Source organism: Colossoma macropomum, unplaced genomic scaffold (genome assembly GCF_904425465.1).
Source record: "Colossoma macropomum unplaced genomic scaffold, Colossoma_macropomum, whole genome shotgun sequence".
Classification (NCBI taxonomy): domain Eukaryota; kingdom Metazoa; phylum Chordata; class Actinopteri; order Characiformes; family Serrasalmidae; genus Colossoma; species Colossoma macropomum.
This window is the reverse complement of record NW_023494790.1, coordinates 19,920,655-19,942,161: the sequence shown is the minus strand read 5'-3', so window position 1 is coordinate 19,942,161 and position 21,507 is coordinate 19,920,655. Positions and strand designations below refer to the sequence as shown.

Here is a 21,507-nt window from a genome sequence, read left to right as displayed (position 1 = left end):
GTAAAAAAAATTACATTACATGTATAAAGGAGAAGTCATTTCCTGTTGTAAAAATCAATTTACTTCTGTTCTATTCTGTTGATGAAAATAATTTTGAATGGTGCCTTGAGAAATATTGCACATTATACATTTCAAATAACAATGTCTGTTCAGACTCAGGTCGAGTTTCTCTCTGGCTGTCTGTAGTGATTACTGTGGCATCAGGAAAGACTGGCTTGCGGATGATGATCACAGTGGGAGGTTTAATGATCGCTGGGTGGCCATGCACAAAGAGAAAAGAAATAGGTGAGAAATGGCTTGATTTATGTCCAGAACCAAACGCCGGCTTTTCTTAAAGGAGAATTGTACAAATTTTTTTATTTTTATTTATTTTTTTTTGTAATTTTTGCATAATTAAATCATGTGAAATTGCTTCATTCTACAGAACCTTACTGAATCCTGTTACCAGTGATAGTTATAGGAACCAGGCATCTAAAGCATTTAATGTCTCTATATTCTCTCTCAGAAAGTGATATATTAAATAAAAAGCTTTTGGTGTAAAATGTATTATTTTAAATCCATTCATGGCAGAGAGGTACATGCATGGTGTTGTAAGGCCAAATAGTACCCAACCGACATTTATATTTTCAGATTGACCACTATTTTACCATTGTAAACATTACATATAAAACATTCAAGACACATGTAGGCTCACTGGACATTTTAAATAAAATGACTATATTTGTTGCATCGCAACCTCTAGTTCCTATCACCACCTGTTAGATATCAGAGTTGGTACATATCAATACAACAAACCATTTCACATCAAACCACTCTGAATGACTGTTCACGTAGCAACAATTGAATTATGCCAAAAGTTTGAAAAATCGATGGAATTCCCCTTTCCTCAATGTTCTTACTAACTAAGTCTTAATAGTAGGTAATTACATGGAGATCAATGCAAACAGGCTGAGTTATTTATGAATTAAGCTATTGAAGTGAAGAATGGAAGCCTGGACCAATCAGTGAGTCCTGGCCACTGAAAGGGTTAAACCACAGCCTAATGATGGACAGTAAGAGACTGTTTAATTGCGGAAGCATGGCTTCAATGCGTTATTCTCAAGGGCTCAAAGGAGCTTTTATTTCTCTGTAATAAATGCTAAATTGCTGATGTGCTGTAAACTCTCCACGGGTGTCTAGGGGACTCGAGTGCTCCCTTGTTCACAGCTCATGCATACAAAAGAAAAAAAAAATCATGCAGCCTGCTGGCATATATTACATTTTAATCAATAAACTTTTCTGCTTGAAATGCATATTTGATTCTATATTGAAAAATAATATACTGATAAATAAAATTAGCATTAAGAAGGGCTTGTTATGGATTCATTTCTATCGATTGTTTATACAACATCCATTCATTCTGCTGCACTAATTACTGTCTTGTTTATTCCTAGTGACCTTTTGTCAGTCTGTGCTGAGCTAAACATGGCGCTTTGTGCATCAGTAAATATACTGACGAAGATATTCCTCACTTGATATTTGTTGACAGGCAGCATTTATTTTTTAAAAAAAGTTTGCTTACTGCTCTTTCAAATTCAGTCTTTATTAAACATCATAGTATTATTTATCGTTACCAGGATTTCCTAAATGCGCTGAAACACAACTGCTGAAGAAAATAGACTTCGCAAAAAATAAATAAAAAAATAGTATGTTTGTCGTATGTCACAGTATAAACTATGTAATATCCCATGTGCTAGTTATTCCTCACGAAGACGGCTAAAATGAGGCTGAATAAATGCAAAGCACAGTTCTTTTCTTTCCACTTTTTCTTTGTTTATTCCTTTGACACCCTGTCGGGGAAAAAAATGCCAAGCGAGCAATTTTCCCCCTTCGCTCTGTGTCACAGAGAAGTAAACAAACGTTGCCAGAGTTTGCATTCATTAATCCAAAATAGACAAAAGCACAAACCATCTCACTGTCATCAGTGCATTTTCCCATGATAAAACTTTAGCTCTCGTTCATTAAGAACTCGTAGAAGTACAGAGGTAGGCATGTAAGCGTTGCGCCATTTTCCTTTTTTTTCCTCAGTAATAAATGGGGTTATAGATTAAGACATTATATTATAGCCGCATAAATAATAAATAAATAAATGCAAAATTGTTAGTCTTCAAAGAAGCAAAGTGATTGTGTTGCTTGTCTAGTTGCGACTGTGTTTGTGCCTTGAGCTGCACGTTTTTCTGTTCTTAACTTCACCTCTCTATTTACTTCACCTCTCTATAAATCACAGTGGGAGGAGTCTGCGTGTGAGTGTTGGAAATTTTTATATTTTCATATGGAGGTCAAGATCTCTTTAGGGTTAAGGTTGCATATTGCAAGATTATCGTTATTAAGGGGGTGCAGCTCCCTAACTCCCTCTTTTGACCAGAGGCCAAATTATACTTCTGAATCGGCATATCTGTAAACCTGCGCGTCCGTTGTGTACAGACGTTCACATACAGATGCAAAGGTATGGGCGCCCCTGGCGAAATTACATATTTTGTTGCTTTTTGAAGTAAACAAAAAAGCCTGCAGCTAAATTGAACTATTTTTTAAAAATAACATTTTCTGCAAATGTTACATAGTTACTTCATACTAATCAACTAAAATAGAAAAAAGGTAACTGCAGCATACAGAAACCTTTGGACACCCTACTAAGTCAGTACTTAGTAGCACCCCCTTTAGCAGATACCACAACTTTCAAACTTTTCTGTAGCCTGCTAGAGCTCTTTCTGCTCTTGTGTTAGGAGCTTTCAACCAATCTTTTTCTTGGGCTGCATTTTATGCACAACATGTTTAAAATCTACACAGAGATGTTCAGTGATGTTCAAGACGGGCCTGTGAGGGCCAATCCAAAGTAGTTCATGATGGAGGTATGTTTTGGATCATTTTCCTTTCTGAGCAGCCAGCCTCTTTTCAGCCTCAGTTTCTTAATTGACTGTCACATTTGCTTCCTGAATTTGCTGGTATTTAGTAGAACCCATCTATCCTAAACTTAACAGTTGCCTAGGCGTTTTCTTCAAACACTGTTCTGTTCGGTCATTTCACAACATAACTTTGGTGTTTGTGGCCAAAGAGTTTAATTTTTACTTTATCAGTCCATATCATTTTTCCTAAATGCCTCTGGCTTATTTACATGTTGTTTAGCACACTTTAGATGTTCACTTTGCACTTTCATGATGCAGTTGCCGATATGGTTTCCCTCTTATGACTCTTACATACAGATTGTCTTTGTGCAAGCAACCCTAAACTAAATATTATGCTTTAGCTGACACAGTGCATCTCCACTTCTCACAGTGCAACGTTCCTGCAGGTCTTTAGTTGTCATATGGGGGGTTTGCTTTGCCCTTTTGGCCAGCATATGAGCAGATCTTTCAGAGTGTTTTCTTGACAACTAGATCTTGCTTTGACTTCCACAGTTTCCCTTAACTGCCATTTCCTAATGACGTTTTGGACTGTGAAAATTACAAGCTGGAAGTGCTTTGATATCTTTTTGTAGCCTTCCCCTGCCATAGGCTTCAATTAGCTTCATTTTCAGATCCTCGGTCAGCTGCTTAGAGGAGCCTGTAGTTGTTAGTACAAGGTTTGAAAGGTCAGAGAATTTATTACACCCTGGAATCGTCATCAGCTGACAATTCCTAATGACAAATTCTTTACCTACCTAACAAGTCCCAATGAGTCAATTAAGGCCTAATGAGTTAATTCTGGGACTTTACAGCTGGTAGGATCTGCAAAACTTTGCACATGCAATTCAAGCAATCACTGCATTAGCATTTAAAAACATAAAAATAATGGTTTTGCTTCAGAGGTTGCGTTTACTTCTTTTCACTTCAAATTATGTAATATGTAATTTAACTGGGGTGCCCAAGCTTTCCATCTAACTGTAGGAGTCTGCTAACATACTGGCATGTAATGCTAAAATGTTCACTAGGGAGAAGTCCACAAACTATAATGTACAGAAAACAAAGAAATTAGTCTCTAATTTTTTTCCTATTTTTTCCAAGACATAATACTCACTTTACTGTTTTTGTAATATTTTGAAAGTGGGTCGTATGTTTTTAATGTCGTACATCTTCTGCCAACCGATCCTCAAACTGTTCTGTTTTGTTTTTGCACTGGTTCTGGTCGAGGTTGAGTATTCTTTGGGTCTTGCTCCACCTCCAATGCTACCGGAAAGCCAATCAGCACTTGCTTGCTGCATGCAAATACATTAGCAAAAGTCACTATAAATCAGTGATAAGGGGAGAGAGAAGGATAACCAACAGCCGCAAGCTAGGAATCACAGTGTTGCTGAATATTAACCCAGATTAATATACACTTTTTAAAATAAATTTACAAAATAAGCAGGTTCTCAAAAAGGTTTGTAGCTTGCAAGTGCAGAATTGGGTTCACTTGTTAGGATCTGAATACTCAATTGTATCACTGTCTCCATGGCTGTATCTCCATAACATTAGAATTGACTGCCCTTTTTGGATGGGATAGAGGCATAGGTTGCTTCCATTTGCTGATACAGAATGACCCGAGCCAACTTAGGGGTGTTGGCTGACCCTTGAGTTCAACTTGTCTATGACACTGTGTGGAGATACTGTAAAATGTTTATGGAGAAGTTGGGCTATAGGATTCACTCGTTGAAGTAGAACAGCTAGACATCTCTCTCCAAGGTTCACAGGTCCTAGGTCATCTACAGTGAAAGAAATTGACAGTGACTGCTAATGAGAACACTAGAGAGAGGGGATATGCTGGTTCTACAGTCTAAGTTAAAATAAAGAATTACTGTTTTTGTAAGAAAAAGGAAAAAATGGTGAATTCAGTGGGCCAGCAATTTTTTCCCTGCCAGTGTTCATGACAGTCAGTCGATCTTGATGATAGCATGTCAGCCCAGGTTATTTGGAGTCAACCATGAACTGCTTACTGGCTGGTTCCTACTGGCTCTAACTGCACAGATATGTGAAATGAGTGGCTACTTCACCATTTCAAGATATATATTGTAGACCTTATTTACAGGTCTACAATATATATTGGTAAAATGTGCATTTATTTATCACAATTAGTGAACTGACTGGTGATGGTTTTAAGTATTTATCACTGCCTCTCGGCACTGCCTGAAGGTTACCTCACTTAAACTGAAATGATCAAAAATGAATAATTAGCAGAACGCAGGCCTCTAAATAGCTCTAAATGAGTTAAACATTTTGCAACACAATAGTATGGTTTTTTTTTTACAAATGATTCCAGCATAATATTTAGATCTTGTAAAATGTTATTGGCTGTTCATCAGTAATTGTTAGCTCGTGCATTAAGATCTATTCATTTTAGAAAACAATGCTCTTAACCCCTTCCTTTCATGTTTCAGAGAATTCTTTGAAAAGGCTTATTATGAAACCACCGATTGTGGCCTTAAATGCAAACAAAAGCAGAAGAAAAATGACATCATTTACCCTGCTGGCAGTATCATTATTGGAAATAATGACCGACCTTCCCCATTTATGTTTCTTATAGAGAGAGCGAATAGCATTGTTCCTATTAATTTATGATGTATTAGTCATAAATATGTAGAGTATGCTTTGCCCCCTGCCAACCCCTCTCCCACACTGAGCTGTTAAGTTCATGAGATACACATTGTAGATTACGTTTGACTTGACGACTGTGCCATGGAAACCGCAGCAGCTCCTGTGGATGCTCAGATATACAATCTAAATCTCTAAATCCTCTTCTCCCTGGTGTTTACTTACGTGTATCGGTAGTTATGTCTGTCTGTCTTCATGTGCTTTAAGATTGTCTTAATCAGAGCTGAGAGATTTCATTTCCTTATGTCTTTCATATGGCCCAAAATCAGTCAATTATTTTGAAGCGCTGGCTGAGGCTTAGGATTAAGTGACTTAGAGGAAAAGCAGGCAGCTTCTTCTTCTCCTGCTTCCTCCCAGTCACAGAGTTGGCCATAAACAGTGGCACGTGTGCAGGCTGATTACTGTGGCGCAGGGGCAGATAAGCCAGAGGAACTATTATCCCAGAGTAAGCCACTGGACTTCAAATTACAGCCTCAGTAGCCTTAAACCTCCTTAGACTTTATTTTCCTTCTTAAGAAAGATTTAAAGGGCCCATATTATGGAAAACAGAATTTTCCTGACTCTTTTGAAATAAGTGTTTGATGTAGTATGTAAAAGACTGCGAAAGTTTCAAAAATGTACCACTCCCTCACCAGTGCATACAGTCTGCATATGGACAGCTGTGAAAACAGCACATTTTAAATTCATTGTTTAGTGACATCACAGAAGCCAAAACATTTACATATATCCACATATTCAGCAATGTAGCCACACCCGTTCATGCGGAAGGTGTAAAGATTGATTCAGCCCAGACTACAGACTGCTTTTTTTATTGAGGCACAACTTGTCATTCATAAGAGGTCATTTACATTATCAAGCACAGTAACAACAGAAAGGTTGGAATACGGACATGTAAAAAGGAATAACATCTGCTTTTGGTGCATAAAACCACATAAATGTCAGAAGTCGGGGATAGACACTGAAATTTAAGTAAACTAAACAACATGTGTAACCAGCTCCACCAATGGCAGGATGAATGAATGAATAAATAAATAAATAAATAAACAAACAAAAAAATAACACTGAGGATATGGGCCCTTTCAGCATTCACGATCAAAGGTGGAAAGAGAAACTGTGGAGTGCACATGTCGTCAGTGAGACCTGTGTACAGTGGTTGAAAAAGAACAGATGAAATGTGGATAGGGAGAAAGAGGGACTTGGGAAGCTGATGTATTAGTGGTTAGTCAGACTGCCAGGACAACAGCGCCTCTCTGTCTTTCATTAATGTCAACACTTTTAGCATAACCGCACTCCGAGGTTGCGTTAGGTCAGCAGGCAGTCACGGGCTTCAAATGCATTCCTGCAAGGACATATTTCAGCTCACCACCAGCAAGCTCAGGGGAACATCCCGATGATAATGCAAGGTCGATATGAAAGCTTTGGCAGGAAGCCAGCATATGTATTGATTTTAGCCTTTATGCTTGTAGACTATTAATACCATAAAACACTCATAAAAATAGTTTCATAAAAAAACAAAATCTAGCTTTAAAACAAATATTGCTTAGTGATGTATTTGTGTTATATCTTGGAGATTAAAGTGGCAGATGCTATCTCCCTTATTCCTTATGTCTCTGTTACCATTACCCTCTCTCACTCTACAGTCTGGCTCCCTTCCTACGTCTCTCATGATACATCTTTACTAACTTAGCCATTTTTTGTGCACATGGTGCTAGATGTACTGAGACTTTTAGGGTCCGGTTGCAAGCACAAAAAGAACACTTTCTGTCCAAAAAAGTATGCTTGCTTTGTACAGGGATGGCCCAGTCCAGTATATTGCCCCCAGTGTGTTTAGAATACTTTAACATTGCATATCGGCTTATACCGATTTGATCCAATATTTGTTTCCATAGGTAATACAGCCACATAATTTAGGTGATTTAGGCTGACACTCTGGCACTACAGATATTAAAGGTTTTTCATGTTCCCCTGCAGATGTTTAGATCACTTTGTTAACTTCTAGAAACATACTTCACTGCTGCAGGTTGTAGATAATGCCTATTTGTATTACCTTTATGACAGCATCCTAAGCAGAACATGAAAAACAAAAACAAAAGGTCAGAACTGGACTGGGCTTAATATATACCTGATCCATGTAAATATGCCTGAGTCAATTCCAATTCTGATGTTTTGGATTGGATTGACATCTCTAGTTATATATATATATAACTGGCATATAAGACAATTTATGCGCCATGCAGGTATTTGAATTTAAAGCTCCAGCTTTGGTCAAAAGATGTACCTGGGAGATCTATCCCATTCCTAGCAGGGCAGATGATGTCACTACTTTTACTACAAAAGCTAAAATTGGTTGTGTCAAATGTTGCATCAAGTCATCACAGGTAAGACATAAATGGTTCATAAACATTTTCCAGGCCCACTATGGCTGTACGTTTTAACCAAGGATGCTTTGATTTAAATTTTACCTTTCCTGTGTTGTTTTTTTCTCAGCTGTCTGATCTAAACTTGTCTCAGTTATGCCTGTTGCAAGTGGATGCATGCTTTAAAGTGAAGGGTGTTGGAATGTTGCTTGAGTTTATATGAATCCTGTATTCTCGTTGATGTGTACCCACTGTCGCTATTGTTTTGTATCACAAGGGTGGAAGTATTGGATCAGGTAGGATAATTAGATGGAAAAGAACAGCAATAGTCTGCAATAGGCTGTAGCTTCATGTTAAGAGGTTGTGGGATAGTGTGTGTTTGGTTGTGGGATAGTGTGTTTGGAAAATGTATCTTAAGAGGGCTACCCACTTTTTCAGAGGCATACCCAAAGATTCATTTCTACCTATACCACTGGCACAATGTACACAGGAAAAAATGCAATTCTCTTCCTCATACTTCATGTAAAAAATAGATATATTAAAAATGCCTTTTTCTTTAATTTCCTTAAGTCTTAGTTGCTAATTTTGCGTGATATTTCTCTTTAAACTAGATGTATATATCCATTAGTATGTCAAAATCTTGTTAATGTTCCATGTTGTTCCTTTTAAAGGGATTTTAGAATTTATTTTTTGGTGGAAAAGAACCTCATTTATTAACATTGTTCAACTTGCATTTCTTTTTTCTTTGTACGGCTCCACTATTTCACTGAGCCATTAGCACCCTGCACTTCATAAACATAGTGCAATTAGCAGACGGCCCAGTGTGCAGTTTGTATCATTAGCTACAGCCTTAGTAGTTGAATGTTCAGCAGCATTGCAAGGGCCACATCAAAGCACATTCTGTGCTACACCTTCTCACATACAGACATCTGGTCTTTTTTTTCCTTTTTCCTAGATTTGTCTCATTAAAGTCTTTGTGGAGTTAAATAGTCAGTTGCTTTCATAGTTGACAGTGTAATGTGCAGTGATCCTGCCTCTACAGCATTGTGTTCTATGTCAAATATTACCTCTATCCTCACTTGATTGTTCAGAAACACCATCTTTATTTGCTAAACTGGGCCTTACCTTGCCTACATACTGTGGGTCAGATCCCATGTACTCCTCCAGCACAAAGAACTGGTTCCATACCCATCCTCTCTTGACTCTCTGGAAGCCTCCAGACCCTCCGCTGCGGCCTGCTGTGGACATGCCGGCCGGGCTACGGGGCCAGTCGTGCCACGGCCTGTTGTGGGGCTGAGCTAGGGGCAGTGTGTGGAGAGGAGCTGGGGAGCTCTGCACGAAGAGAAAGCACAGGAACAGCAGCAGACAGTTCCCCTTCAGCATTGGGCGGTTTGGAACGGCGCCGTTTCAGTCAAAGTCAAAGTCCAAGTGCAGAAAAGGGTGGAAGACAAACACCAGAGAGCCAGAGCCAGGGCACAAGGGGACAGGCTGGATACTGAGGTTTAGGAGAGGGACCAGGAGAGGAGAGGGTGAAGGAGGCACCAGGGAAGGGGCCACTTAAAGCCTGGTGCTCCTCAACTCCTCTTTCTAGAGGTACTGAGCCAGTCAGCCAGGTAGTGAAATCATCACCTGAAATAAAGCACAAAGGCAGAAATACATTTACTGTACTTTACTGTACACAGTTCACACCAATTAACATCTTTTTTTTTTTTTTGTAAACATGCCTGGTTTAGCCAAATGGCTAATTATCATCTGCTTATCTGTTGTCACAGGTGGGCTGATGTTTAAAAATATGAATGGTATTTTTTTAGTTGATGTAGAGCTGTATGAAAGTTTTGTAGCACAAATAAGAACAATTTGTCATTTTAACTTTGGAGAAAAAAATAAACAGAAGCAGCATGCAAAAGATAATATTAATTTTGTGACATATACTGAATATTATTTTTCTATACAATAATTCAGACACAAGAGAGTGTTATTAGCTCTCACATAGCATGTATGTGCATCATTAAAAGACAAAAAACCCATGCATAAACCCACACCAGCAGGATTTCATGTATGGTCGCTGTCACAGATTTCAAAACAGAAAGCAAAATAGTGTATTACCTACATTACCTAACTACCTAAAGTGTTGCTTCTTATGTGAGTTTTAACTTGATCAGTTTCTTTTATAAAGTGGTATAAGCTAAAGATTCTAAAGGAAGTAAGCACAGCATGGGGCGTCTCAGCCACTAAATCCATAGATGTCTTTTAGCTGACTCATTTCATTCAGCAGGCTAGCAGTAAAAGTCCAAATCATTGGCTTTACATATGACATTGCAACCCCAAACTGTACAACATTAGTGTATTTTGTACATCACAAGTCCCTTTGTTTACAGACATGAGGAATTGTTTTCTAGTGTATGAATTACCTGATGGACTACAACTACACTAGAAATTAACCTGCATCACAGTTTGCATGACTACACTGAGAAGATGGTCTGAGCAGTGGAAAAATATTATGTAGTGAAAGTAGTTCACAAATTACATAGCATGTATTGTATACAATTATGCATTGACTACAATTACTATGACAACTTGGACTTATTTTTTACTATATTTGTGCATTAAACATTACTGTCTTTTGCATGAAAATGACTGATATTTTGGTAATCACATGGGATTCATTTCTCATAGCACAAGCAGCATTATCGTTGCTTTGTACAGCCCTGTAATGCATTGATTTATATTGAGTAGAGTACTGAGTATATGGATCTGTTGAAATGCACCTTGAGCCAAAGATGTAGCTGTTCCTGGCTTGTTAGCTTACGTACCACTGTAACAGTAAGCCCTCTGAAAGTATATGTCCATTCCTGGAATACTTTTTAAAGAGCTCCCAGAATGGCAGGCAAGGGATAGTTACAGCTCTGGTGTGATTCACAGTCACAGAAAGCACTAGTCGGAGTGGTTATTTTCAGCCCTACCCTTGCACTATGAAAGCCATATAAAGAGAAGAATACTTTGTCATCCTTCAACCTCTGAGAAGTTCAAGAGATGTAAATACTAATTGTATGGCTATAAGCTGCTGGAAATAGAACATTTCAACACATTTGCCATTCGCATTCAGTCAGTGTCAGTACGCTCAGGCACTTTTGACGCGATGATATAGATGATGTGATGTCAGATATGTATAATGATCGCATCAGCTCTGAAATCACCTCTCTCCTTTAGTAGACGATAGCACCTCCATTAAAATCAGATGCAGTTTAAGTCACCGGCTGTCATGGACACTAGCTTGCAGCTAAAGGATTGATCCATCAGGCCTCTAATCCAGCTATCGAATAGCTGGGCATCACTGGCTGTGAAATATTTTCCAGAGACGTGGTAGGTCCCTCAGTGGCAATGGGGAGATTTAATCAGACAGGCCCTATTTCCCACAAACCACGTCCCCCTGAAATAATGAATATAAATCATTGCTTGTCAAATCACGTCTGCATCACATCAATTACATGTTTTTGGTCCTTTAAAACAAAAACAACAAATAAAGCCTAGGCCTCGTCAAACTGGGCCTAGTCTGCTTAAAGCTGAGTGCAGCATGCATTTAGATTTAGAAAATGCCTGACCATGACAAAAAAAGAAAGCATAACTTATATATAGCACTTGTAGACATAGATGACCACTGCATTTCCATTTCCGCTGTCAAAAAAGAATGTTAGATAATGGAGGAAATGCTGTAACATTGAAAAGATCTGTACAAACCAGGCACAAGCCAGAGACCACCCTTCATTTGTTTAACATTCAGTCTAAACGGCCATTAAGTACAAGTTATTTTTTTTTTGAAGATATTTCTGAGTAGATTATACAGAAGATTGAATAGGTGAAAGATATAGGAGTTTTTAAAAGTGGAGTTCAAAAAATGAGTGAAAGATATAGAGAAAAATGGAACTCTTAAAAACCACGCAAAGCCTGGTAGACCACCAAAACTGCCACCATGAGATAAATAGTCCCTAAAGCTGTGTTCTTCTCTGTCTGTTTTCTTTTCTTCCTGTTGCCAAATGCGAGGTAATTAAATAATGAAGGGTGGTCTCTGACATTTGCACAGTATGTAAATAGCTGTACAAAATGGTGCATTGCAATGTTTGTTTCTCCCAGCACAAACGTTAATGTTTTATTTACAGTGTAGTTGCCGCTGAGTCATTTGCCCTAATTTCCATAACTATTTATTTCCAAATGTAGAGCCAGACCAAATATTCTTCAGGCTTTTGATGCAGCATTGTAGCGACTCGACTGTAGATCACAGGAAGTCTGTGATCAGCACCGTATCACTTCCCCAAATCCGATTAGTGAGTCTCAGTGCTGTTCTGAGCATTTCCAGCCTCTGAAAGGTGCTGTTCTCACACCTCCATCCTTGTCCAGATGCCAACCCAATATTTCTCTGATATGCCTCAGTGCTCCCCACTCCTCCCACGTGGTTCATTGGCTGCAGGATTGATCGTTGGCGCAGCGCGTCCGGGTCAATGTGCTTATCAGGTGGCCTGTGCCGAAACCCCACCTGCTACAGCATGGTGCTGGCTTTGGCAGCATTCGAGCACATTGAGAGCAAATACTATGATGGGTTTTGCCAGGAGACTCTGATGGAGTACAATAGCTGGAGACTTTGGCACCCAATGAGTGGCCTGAGGATGCCCAGATGCAGTAGCTCTCCAAAGCATGGCAACGTCTATAGCCCTGCCTGGAGAGAGGCATCCATTAGAAGTTCAGCTGACTTCTGATACCTGAAGGTATCAGCTAAAAATACCCTGTTTCAAAGAGCCAAGCAATATCAAAGAGCTGCTTCAAGAACGTTAAAGTAGGGGGAGAGATCAGAAGCTTAATTTGTGAAAGAAGAAATAAACTGTGGATAGCTGAGATTACATTATGCACTTGAGTATAAGTTATAAACCCTGTCCAATATATCCTGATTCTTAATATAAGTAGTCTATCGAAGATAAACTTACATGTATTTGTTTATGGCCTACATAATTGAATATGACAAAAGATCTATTTACCACCATAACCACAGTGGGGTAAGCTCCCAGAACCAAGTAATAATAATAGAGCAATGAAACCAATGCCTGTGTTTATTCACAAAGCAAAAGACAAAAGCTTGATTTCACTGAGCAGCTTTATCAAAAAAGAGAGAGAGAGAGTGAGAGAGAGAAAAAGAGATCAGCAATAACAATGTTTTCTCCCTGAATCTCATTCAATTGTTATTTTCAGTTTTTTCAATATATCTTGTCAAGACAATGGAGCACAAAGCTGTTGTGGTTCGATTTGTTTGCAGTGAACCAAATTCATATTCAGTTACATCTAAATGTGAAAATTGACAAACGTAACCCCTGTCTCTGACTATAATGGTACGTTCCATTGAATTGGGTGATGAAAGTGAAAGCTCATATTTTCAGGGTCTATCCAGCGATATTTTGGGGTGGAGGGGTATGTCAGCAATTTTCAGGCCCACTTCTGTTCACTATAGATTGGGATGACCTAGAGTCAAACTCATCTCGCTCACCCAAAGCCGGTGAAATGCAGATCTTATGACCACTGCTGTCCATTCAGTGATGCTGCGATAATTCTAGCATGTTTTGTGGAGTTCAATTAAAGAAAGGACTTGACTGCTCCATGAATGTGAAAGTTCAGTGTAGGGTTGTCTAAGTGGTGACCAACACAAATTAGTTTCTGAGTTCCACAACTGATCATGAAGCTCCATGATACTTTAAACTGCAGGAAAATCAATGTGAAAGAGGAGAAAAGACTGCCTTTCAAGTCGATTCGGTGCCGGTGAAGTGGATAAATTGTTAGAGCACCCCACACTGCCAGCCTGCATTATTCTCTAAGAATCTGCATTACTGAGTGCCTCTGACACATCTGGACATTTAGGTTAATTAAGACTTGATGATTGATCTTGTTAAGCAATTACAGGACCGGATTAGAGCAAGTTCCTGAAATGACTTGTGTTTCTGGTGGATGTCTGTTAGATGATTTGCATTAATCAGCAGTGGTGGACCAGGACGAATTGCTGGGCCTAAGAGTGGCAGTCTGTGAAGAACTGTTTCAGACAGAAAGATTGATCCGGTCAGAATAATTCTCTCTCCTCTGCTGTTCTCGCTGATTTGCTCAATGTCAAACTGAAATACCGCAATTACAATGTTTACCCCTTGATTTTTGTGGAGGCTTGATTTGACAGTCCTTATCATGCCAGTAAAACTGTGAAGTGCATGAGTGCTAATTTGAGGCCTCTTTTGGTGATGAGGGCCCATCAGTAGTAGCTGTTTGTCAAATTGTTGTTTCTATGAGGTGGACTACTTCAAGCAGGCAAGACTCAAGTAGCAGGTATTCTTTTGTAAAAACAGGAGGCCAAATTCTGACCTATGAATTCTTTCTCTGCAAGATTCTCATTGTATTCCAGAGAAAGCTTTCTGTGACGCCCCTACACTACAAATGGACAGTTATTTTTGGTCTGTGTACCAGAATCCTATTTAACCAGGCGTGAATCAACATAAAGCTGCAGTCACACTAGATGCTGTCAGTTTGCCTCACCTGCCGTGACTGTGGCTGGACCAGAAGATTGGCGATGAAAAAATATCCTCCAATTTGGTGCAGTTAGCAAACTAAGTCACCTACCATAAATTATAAAAGCCCAAAGGTGAAGGTAATAATCTCAGATAGTATAGAATTCTCACAGCATGATGCTTCACACTGATCTGTAGGAAAAATGTGTGTAACTGGTGTGGTTGGATGCAGTGGGATGACTTGTATGCAGCTACCATTAGCCAAAGAACCAACATCACAGTTAGCAAACTTGTTAAATGGGCTATAAGACAACGCCTTTTCACACTCCATCAAGTGCGCTTTTTTCATCACAAAAGTAAAGATATAAATTCATCTCCCAACGGATGGCATATCATGCAATCTCTCTTTCTCAGTGGAGAGAATTTTAAAAGGGTCATATTTAAATATTGGTAACATTAAGGTTTCTTCCATTTTGGATATTCAGTGCTGTTATATGAAGTCCTGTCACCTCAAATATCAATACAGCTAAAGCAGCAGCACTTTTGTCAAAGTTGTCAAAGTTGAGCTCAACACAAAGTTCACAAGTATTCGCCCCAACATCTTCAACACAGAAGTGCTCATCTATCTATCTATCTATCTATCTATCTATCTATCTATCTATCTATCTATCTATCTATCTATCTGTCTGTCTATCTGGTAATATTCTTCATGCCATATCTCTGTTAAAAGATCCTTTGTATAGCCTTTTTACATGATACACCTCATTGTAATAGCTATCAAGTAACATTCAGGTACAATTCACCATGACAAACCTGTAATCTCTGTTAAAATATCCTTTGTTTGGTCCTATCACAGTATATACTTAATTACAATATGTAACTAATTTCCTTGGATACAACTTCATAATAGATTTTGCCTTCAGGTACAGATCGGTGGAGGATCATGACCAAAGAACTGGCCTACAAAGTAAATCAGTGGAGTGATTACTATTTAATTAGTGTTCTGCTGAGTATCCCTCTTGGTTTCAACAGTTGATATTTTCTAATTCGACTGCTAATTTACCCCCCTCCCCCAACTCATATAATAAAATAAGCCATTACGACACAAATTTGATTAGAAGTGCTCTCATTGACATCATTGTCTTTGGTTAATTTCATTGACTTGGAACAGTGCTTTGGGAGAGATTACTTTTATCAAGGTTATGCGGCATATCCTGTTTCATTTATTTCCACAAGTGCTGCTTAAAAGTCAAAACTCATCAGCCAACCCTCCCCACCTTCCCCCACCTACGTTCACGATCAAGACAAGCTGTCACTGCACGGGTCATCTGTGTGATGGTGAGGGTCAGTGTTTATCCCGCTCCGATATAATGGGATATGACTGCTCTCATAGTTCCTCGGCAGTCCGGAACAGTCTGATGGTCATTTTTTTTTTCTTTTTTTTTCGGGGATACATTGCACTGCATGCTTGATGAGACGGGTTCATTAGCATGTGTCAGACACAGTGTACGCTGCATTGACCCACACGTCGGCCCCTGATAACGTGAAGCTGGGGCCTGACAGTGTTCCCTGAACGTTGCGCCAGCGTTGCTGTAGTGTTCCCTTAACTCATCACCTTCAATAATCAGCAAGCATATGGCTCACCAAGCTGCCGGCTCCGATTAAGATGAGGGAGATGAAACTCCCAGGGAAAGTTATTAGTTGTCAGGCCTGTCGTAAACATGATTAACAGATAAGCAGTTGAGAGTGCGATGGAGAAAGGGAAGAGAAATGGTGTTCATCTGGAGGAGACCCTTATTTTGGGATCTATTCATCATTTTACGATGTGAGGGAGGATATATTTTAATTGTGACGATGGCCCAGGTGTGTGTGAGTGTGTGTGTTTGGGCACTGGTGGATGCCAGAATGCCATTTTAAAATCCAAGGAAGTCAAAGCTGGTTTAATAAAGTAAAGTGGCTGCCTGGATTCTCTGCTGAAACTAGACTGACATGATAATGTCAATCAAGGCTGCAAAGCACTTCTGAATGTCATTGGCTCATGTCTGAGGTCCAGTCCTCTTTGCTTACTCATTGTCTCCAACCCTGACATTCAGGAACAACTTTATATTTTATGTTCTCATTTTGAGCCTAAAACAAATAGTTCTGGTTCTAAAATCTGACTGAGCCACATTTGAAGCTACTGTAAAATTACAATAATTATTATTGACAATCACAGCCATGATGTTATGATATATTTGAATATTGGCAATTTCTTATTCCAAAAAGTAGTAGAAATTGCAGACTTCTTTGTTACAGATGGAGGCATAAAACTGTCAAAATATCAGGTTCAGTGTAGCTTTTTTAATACTTCCATTGCCTGATTAACCTGAATGTTGTTTTGTTCCAGCCAGTCTGTAAAGGTTTTCACAGCCCATCTTTTGCTGAATTGTATTCTATTAGTTTCTGGCTAATTTCAGTTTGTTCAGCTGTTCTGCAGTCACTACTAACAACTGAAAGGTTTGTTAGGGGCAACAACAAAAAACATGTATATACATACATGACTACACACATCAATTAAATTCTACATCAAGTTATTAAAAACTATTGTGCTATTCATAAACTAATCTTTGTTATGTTGCAGCAATAGCTTACTGTTATCTAATTACATTGCTTGAAGGGCCACTTGTTTATTGCCTTATTATTTATAAATTAAAACCCCATAAATGGCCAGGACTTGCCACTGGGTTGCAAATTTGACCACACTTTATTTTGATAGTCCCCTAAAGATGCTTTACACTTACTCAACTTTTTAACAAACTATCTGGTGAAACTCAAACTATCTGTAACATTAGGGCTGGGTGTAGGGTTTGACATTAGGTTTTATTTTTGTGAGTAAGTTACGATTAGGGTTTAATTAAAGTTAGATTTATTGAATATATTACATTCTATATAAAGTTCTTAAACATCTACAGTGGACTCTCAAAATAAAGTGTTATTGATTTTAATATACACCTCTATAACTTAAGAATAACTCAGCCAGTTTGTGTTCTAGCCGATTTAGTCACTCAATAATAAGCCTTAGGATGTAAGTCTGTCATTTTAAGTTGTTAATGTATTTTTTAAACATTGGTGTATTTTTTTTAATACTATATTTTGCTGCCATTTTGTAAATGCACTAATCCACTTAAGGCCTTGTGTTATGCTGTACAGTGATTTTATCATGGTTAAGGATGTTCTACTAAGCCTAACAACACGTCATAACTGTAGTAAAAATACTGAAGCACACAGCTTTAAGTGTCTTGGAAATGTAGAAATTACACTGTGTTTCTGAGTTCCTGCAGTGGATTCTGGGTTCCTGCAGTGGATTCAGTATTTGCTAACTTAAGCTCAACAAATATTTTAAGCGCTGAGGCTCTCTCTCTCTCTCTCTCTCTCTCTCTCTCTCTCGCTCTCGCACACCTATAGCTTGAGTACTGGCATGAGATAAAATAGCGAGGAAAATGAATGCAAAATCTAGAACAAACTTTGTCATTGTTTACCTTGGCATGACTAAAGAGTGGATGCCCTGGAGCCAAGAGCAAACGAGGAAGAGAGAAAGGAAGGCAGAGTACAAAGAGAGAAATATGTGTTAAATGAGGACAGGAAGGGAAAGGAAGATTAAACGAAAAGAAAATAAAGCAGACTAACAGCAAGTGTGGACTGGACCCAGCTAAATAAATAATCAAGCAGGGGGACTCATGAATAAAAGATGGATGGGAGGGTGAATAGTTGCTGATACTGGCTGCAGCACTGCAGGGACACTGCTCTCTCAGTGGAGCAACCCACGCAGAGCTTCTCACAGTCTGATTGCTGTAGATGCATGTGATCCCGCCGATGCCAAACTCAGGGCAGAGGCTTTCCCACTCCAAAGACTGCCAAAACTCCTCTAGAGCTTTTGACTGCACTACTGACATAACAAAACTGAATGTCTCTGAAATAGTAACTTTATAGGAGATGGAAAAAATGTCTACATTTTAATGTATGTTAATGTAAACAGCAAAAAAGTAATTTTGGATCATTTCTATTGGCTCAGTTGCCATGGCACGTTCTCAGAATGTACGGATGGTAATGAAATGGTTAAAAAAAAGAAAGAAAAGAAAAAAAAGAAAGTGTGAAGTTTTGATATAACAGTGACAAATGCATGTTTATAGTTGTATTCACTGCAAAAAATACAAAATAAAATGATATCTAAGCAACATTTCTCATTATGAAATTGTCATGAGAACATTAATAGTTATTTCTGTCTGTGTCGACCTTATTCTGTTGGCATATCATTTTACTTGCACTAATAATGCTTTAACAAGCAAACTTTTTGTCAGTGGAATAAGAGAATTTCGTTTGGCAAAAACCATGAATTTTGGATCTTTATGTTCTTTGGTGTTCACTCACTACAATAGCCAGAATGCATTATGCAAATAAATCATATAGCAATTGGAAAACACTGTGGCATCAGCCAATTCTGACTGCTAGCCTAGCCACTGAACTATAGGCTAATAAATACAATCATATACCAGCATTAATATAACTCTTACCTGAATCTGCGAACAACATTGAAAACAGTCAATCTGGCTCTAAGCAGCACAAAATATATGCCAGAGAAACACACACATATATATATATTCAAAGAAATTTAAACCTGCCCACCCGCACAAATCAACCCCAGAGCAATTGTAGGTTTTTGAAAGTTAAATTTATTGTGTTTGGCAGATGCTTTTATCCAAAGCAACTTACAATTTGATCAGTTTACACAGGTAACTGAAGGTAACGTCCAGAAATAGGTAGAATTTTGTGTGTGTAGATATTCTTTGCTCTTGCTCTGCCTCTAACACTTATGTAAGTGTCAGCATGATTTTGTTTAATAATCAACTTCAGGTAATTGTCCTTGAGCATGGGAAAGGCGCTATATAAATAAAAGTGATGATGATGATGAGGTAATGAGTGATGCTGATGCCTATCATTAGATACAACTTATGAGGCACTCACTCTCCCTCTTCACAAATGGAACTGGGCGTGGTAGGAAATCTTCTCTCCTGGTGTTGTCTTCGTAGCCCAGTCAATAAGACGTGGCAGTGCAAACACTGTTGAATCAGGAGCTTTGTGTGGAGTGGTTTTATTGAGAACAAATAGATTCCCCTGAGAGAATCAGACATTTCAGGTCCTCTTTTTTCCAAACAAAGCCTTTTATTAAGCAGCACACCATCTGGAACAGCTGCATAAGGCTGTTTGCAGGTTGCCTGTACCTACTAGCTCTTGCTAGCTGCTCATAATGGCCAGGCCCCTGGGCCCAATGCCTGGGTAGCAAGCTGAGGAAAGCTGGCCTGGAACCCACATGGATGCCGAGCTTAAACCCCAGAGAGGCCTGCGGCAGAGTGGATTAAACGGCAATCATGTCTGTCGCTGCTTAGGCTGTTTAATCTCCAAACTGTCCTAAGGACTCCATTCCGTTCCCACTGTGACGGTGACAAGATTTTCTTTCTTTTTTTTTTTTCTTCCTCCTCCTGTATTCTTATCTTCCCACCAAACCCTGGTGTAAAATGAGCAGTCGCTAGAACTGAGCCATTCATTAAAGATTTCCAAATGGATTCAAAGAATACCAGCATCCTTATCATAGACATGGTCTGCGTTCATGTGAGCAGCGCTTGTTCATTTGTTTACTTTTTCATCTTCTTCCTCAGCTGCCTGGCCTACTGAACGACAGTGAAACTCGGTAAGTGAACGAACGTGAACTCTCCTTTACCCCTGAAGACACAGCCGGTGTTAGCGCACAGACAGAAATGGCCAGAGGCAAAGAAAAGGAGAGATAGGGGAAGGCTCTGACTCAGCAAAGCCCTATGGGAACCCGTCTGGCTCTGCTGCCAAAAAACCCGAGCCCTTATGATGCAACCGACAAAGCATGAATGAAACCGTGTGATTATGAGAGAGGATTACTTGACAGCTCCAAAAGTCCTCCTAGCATGTGAATTATGTATTCCTCCTTTTGCTTGTCATATGTCAGTGTTCGCGAGACTAGGCCACTTTAAGGTCCACGGTGGGGGGAGATAAGAGGGCATATCCCGTTCTCTCATCCGCACCCCATCTCTCTTGTACGGCTCTAAAAGGGAGCAGTGAGTGCGCGTTTGGGTTCAAAACTCCTGCTGCTAGATGTTCTGATCTCAGGGTCCATTCTGTGGTCAGACAACAGAACAAAGCTTAGAGAATGAGCGCACAGAATAAAGGAAGGGAGGGGAGGTGGGAAGGGGCAAGCCGAGCTGTCAGAGTTTGACTCCTCTTAGAGAGAGTAAAGAACACCCTTTCACAGCTGAGCGCCGGATCCAGCCCGTCTAGCCTCTTCCACACCAGAGGCATTGACTCCTCTTTCATGGGTCTTGAACAGAAGTCTTTTTAAACCGGTTCAGCGCCTGAGTTGCTAACTTTCAACAGATTTTCTCAGATCAGTTTTGGTTTATTTCCAGTCTGTTTATTTAATTTTTTATTTTGGTTTAAGGAAGATCAGCATGTGCTAGAGCAAACTCTGTGAAGATTAAAATCAGAACACTTGATCACAACTTCTGGCATGCTTTTGTAGTACACAATGCATATAAATGGCTTTAGGAATGCAGTGTATAGACAAAAAAACTAATCTTATTACATTGCTAAAGTATGCTGCAAACAGAATATGCATTGAGCTATATTAAAAACATTGGTGAATTAATAATGACCAAGATAATTTATGATTGTTAGACTACACAAAATACCATGAAACACCCAAAATCTCATCTAGAGCTGTAAATGGTCAGGATGATCGACAGCCCAGACAGCCCAGACAGCCCAGACTGTAGTTACGCTCATATCTGATCTTGGTCTCGAGACTGTAAATTAATGGTCTTGGTCTTGTCTCGGTCTTGGGTACGGTGGAAAGTCTTAAGAGAAGAAGGAAGAGAGAAGAACTTCATCATCATTTGCTTCCAAAAGTTACAATGCAAAGTTGGACTATGGTCATAATAATAATAATAATAATAATAATAATAATAATGAATAATA

The 21,507-nt window shown here is 39.1% G+C and overlaps 1 protein-coding gene across 1 annotated transcript in view; it reads right to left on the bottom strand.

The window, feature by feature from the left end:
* Positions 1–21,507, bottom strand: part of LOC118809306 (cadherin-12) — a 176,443-nt gene that overhangs the window by 101,590 nt on the left and 53,346 nt on the right. Inside the window, exon 2 of the mRNA XM_036572469.1 lies at positions 9,065–9,568. Coding sequence (XP_036428362.1) covers positions 9,065–9,322 — 258 coding nt within the window. The 5' untranslated portion in view covers positions 9,323–9,568. The remainder of the gene's footprint in view (positions 1–9,064; positions 9,569–21,507) is intronic.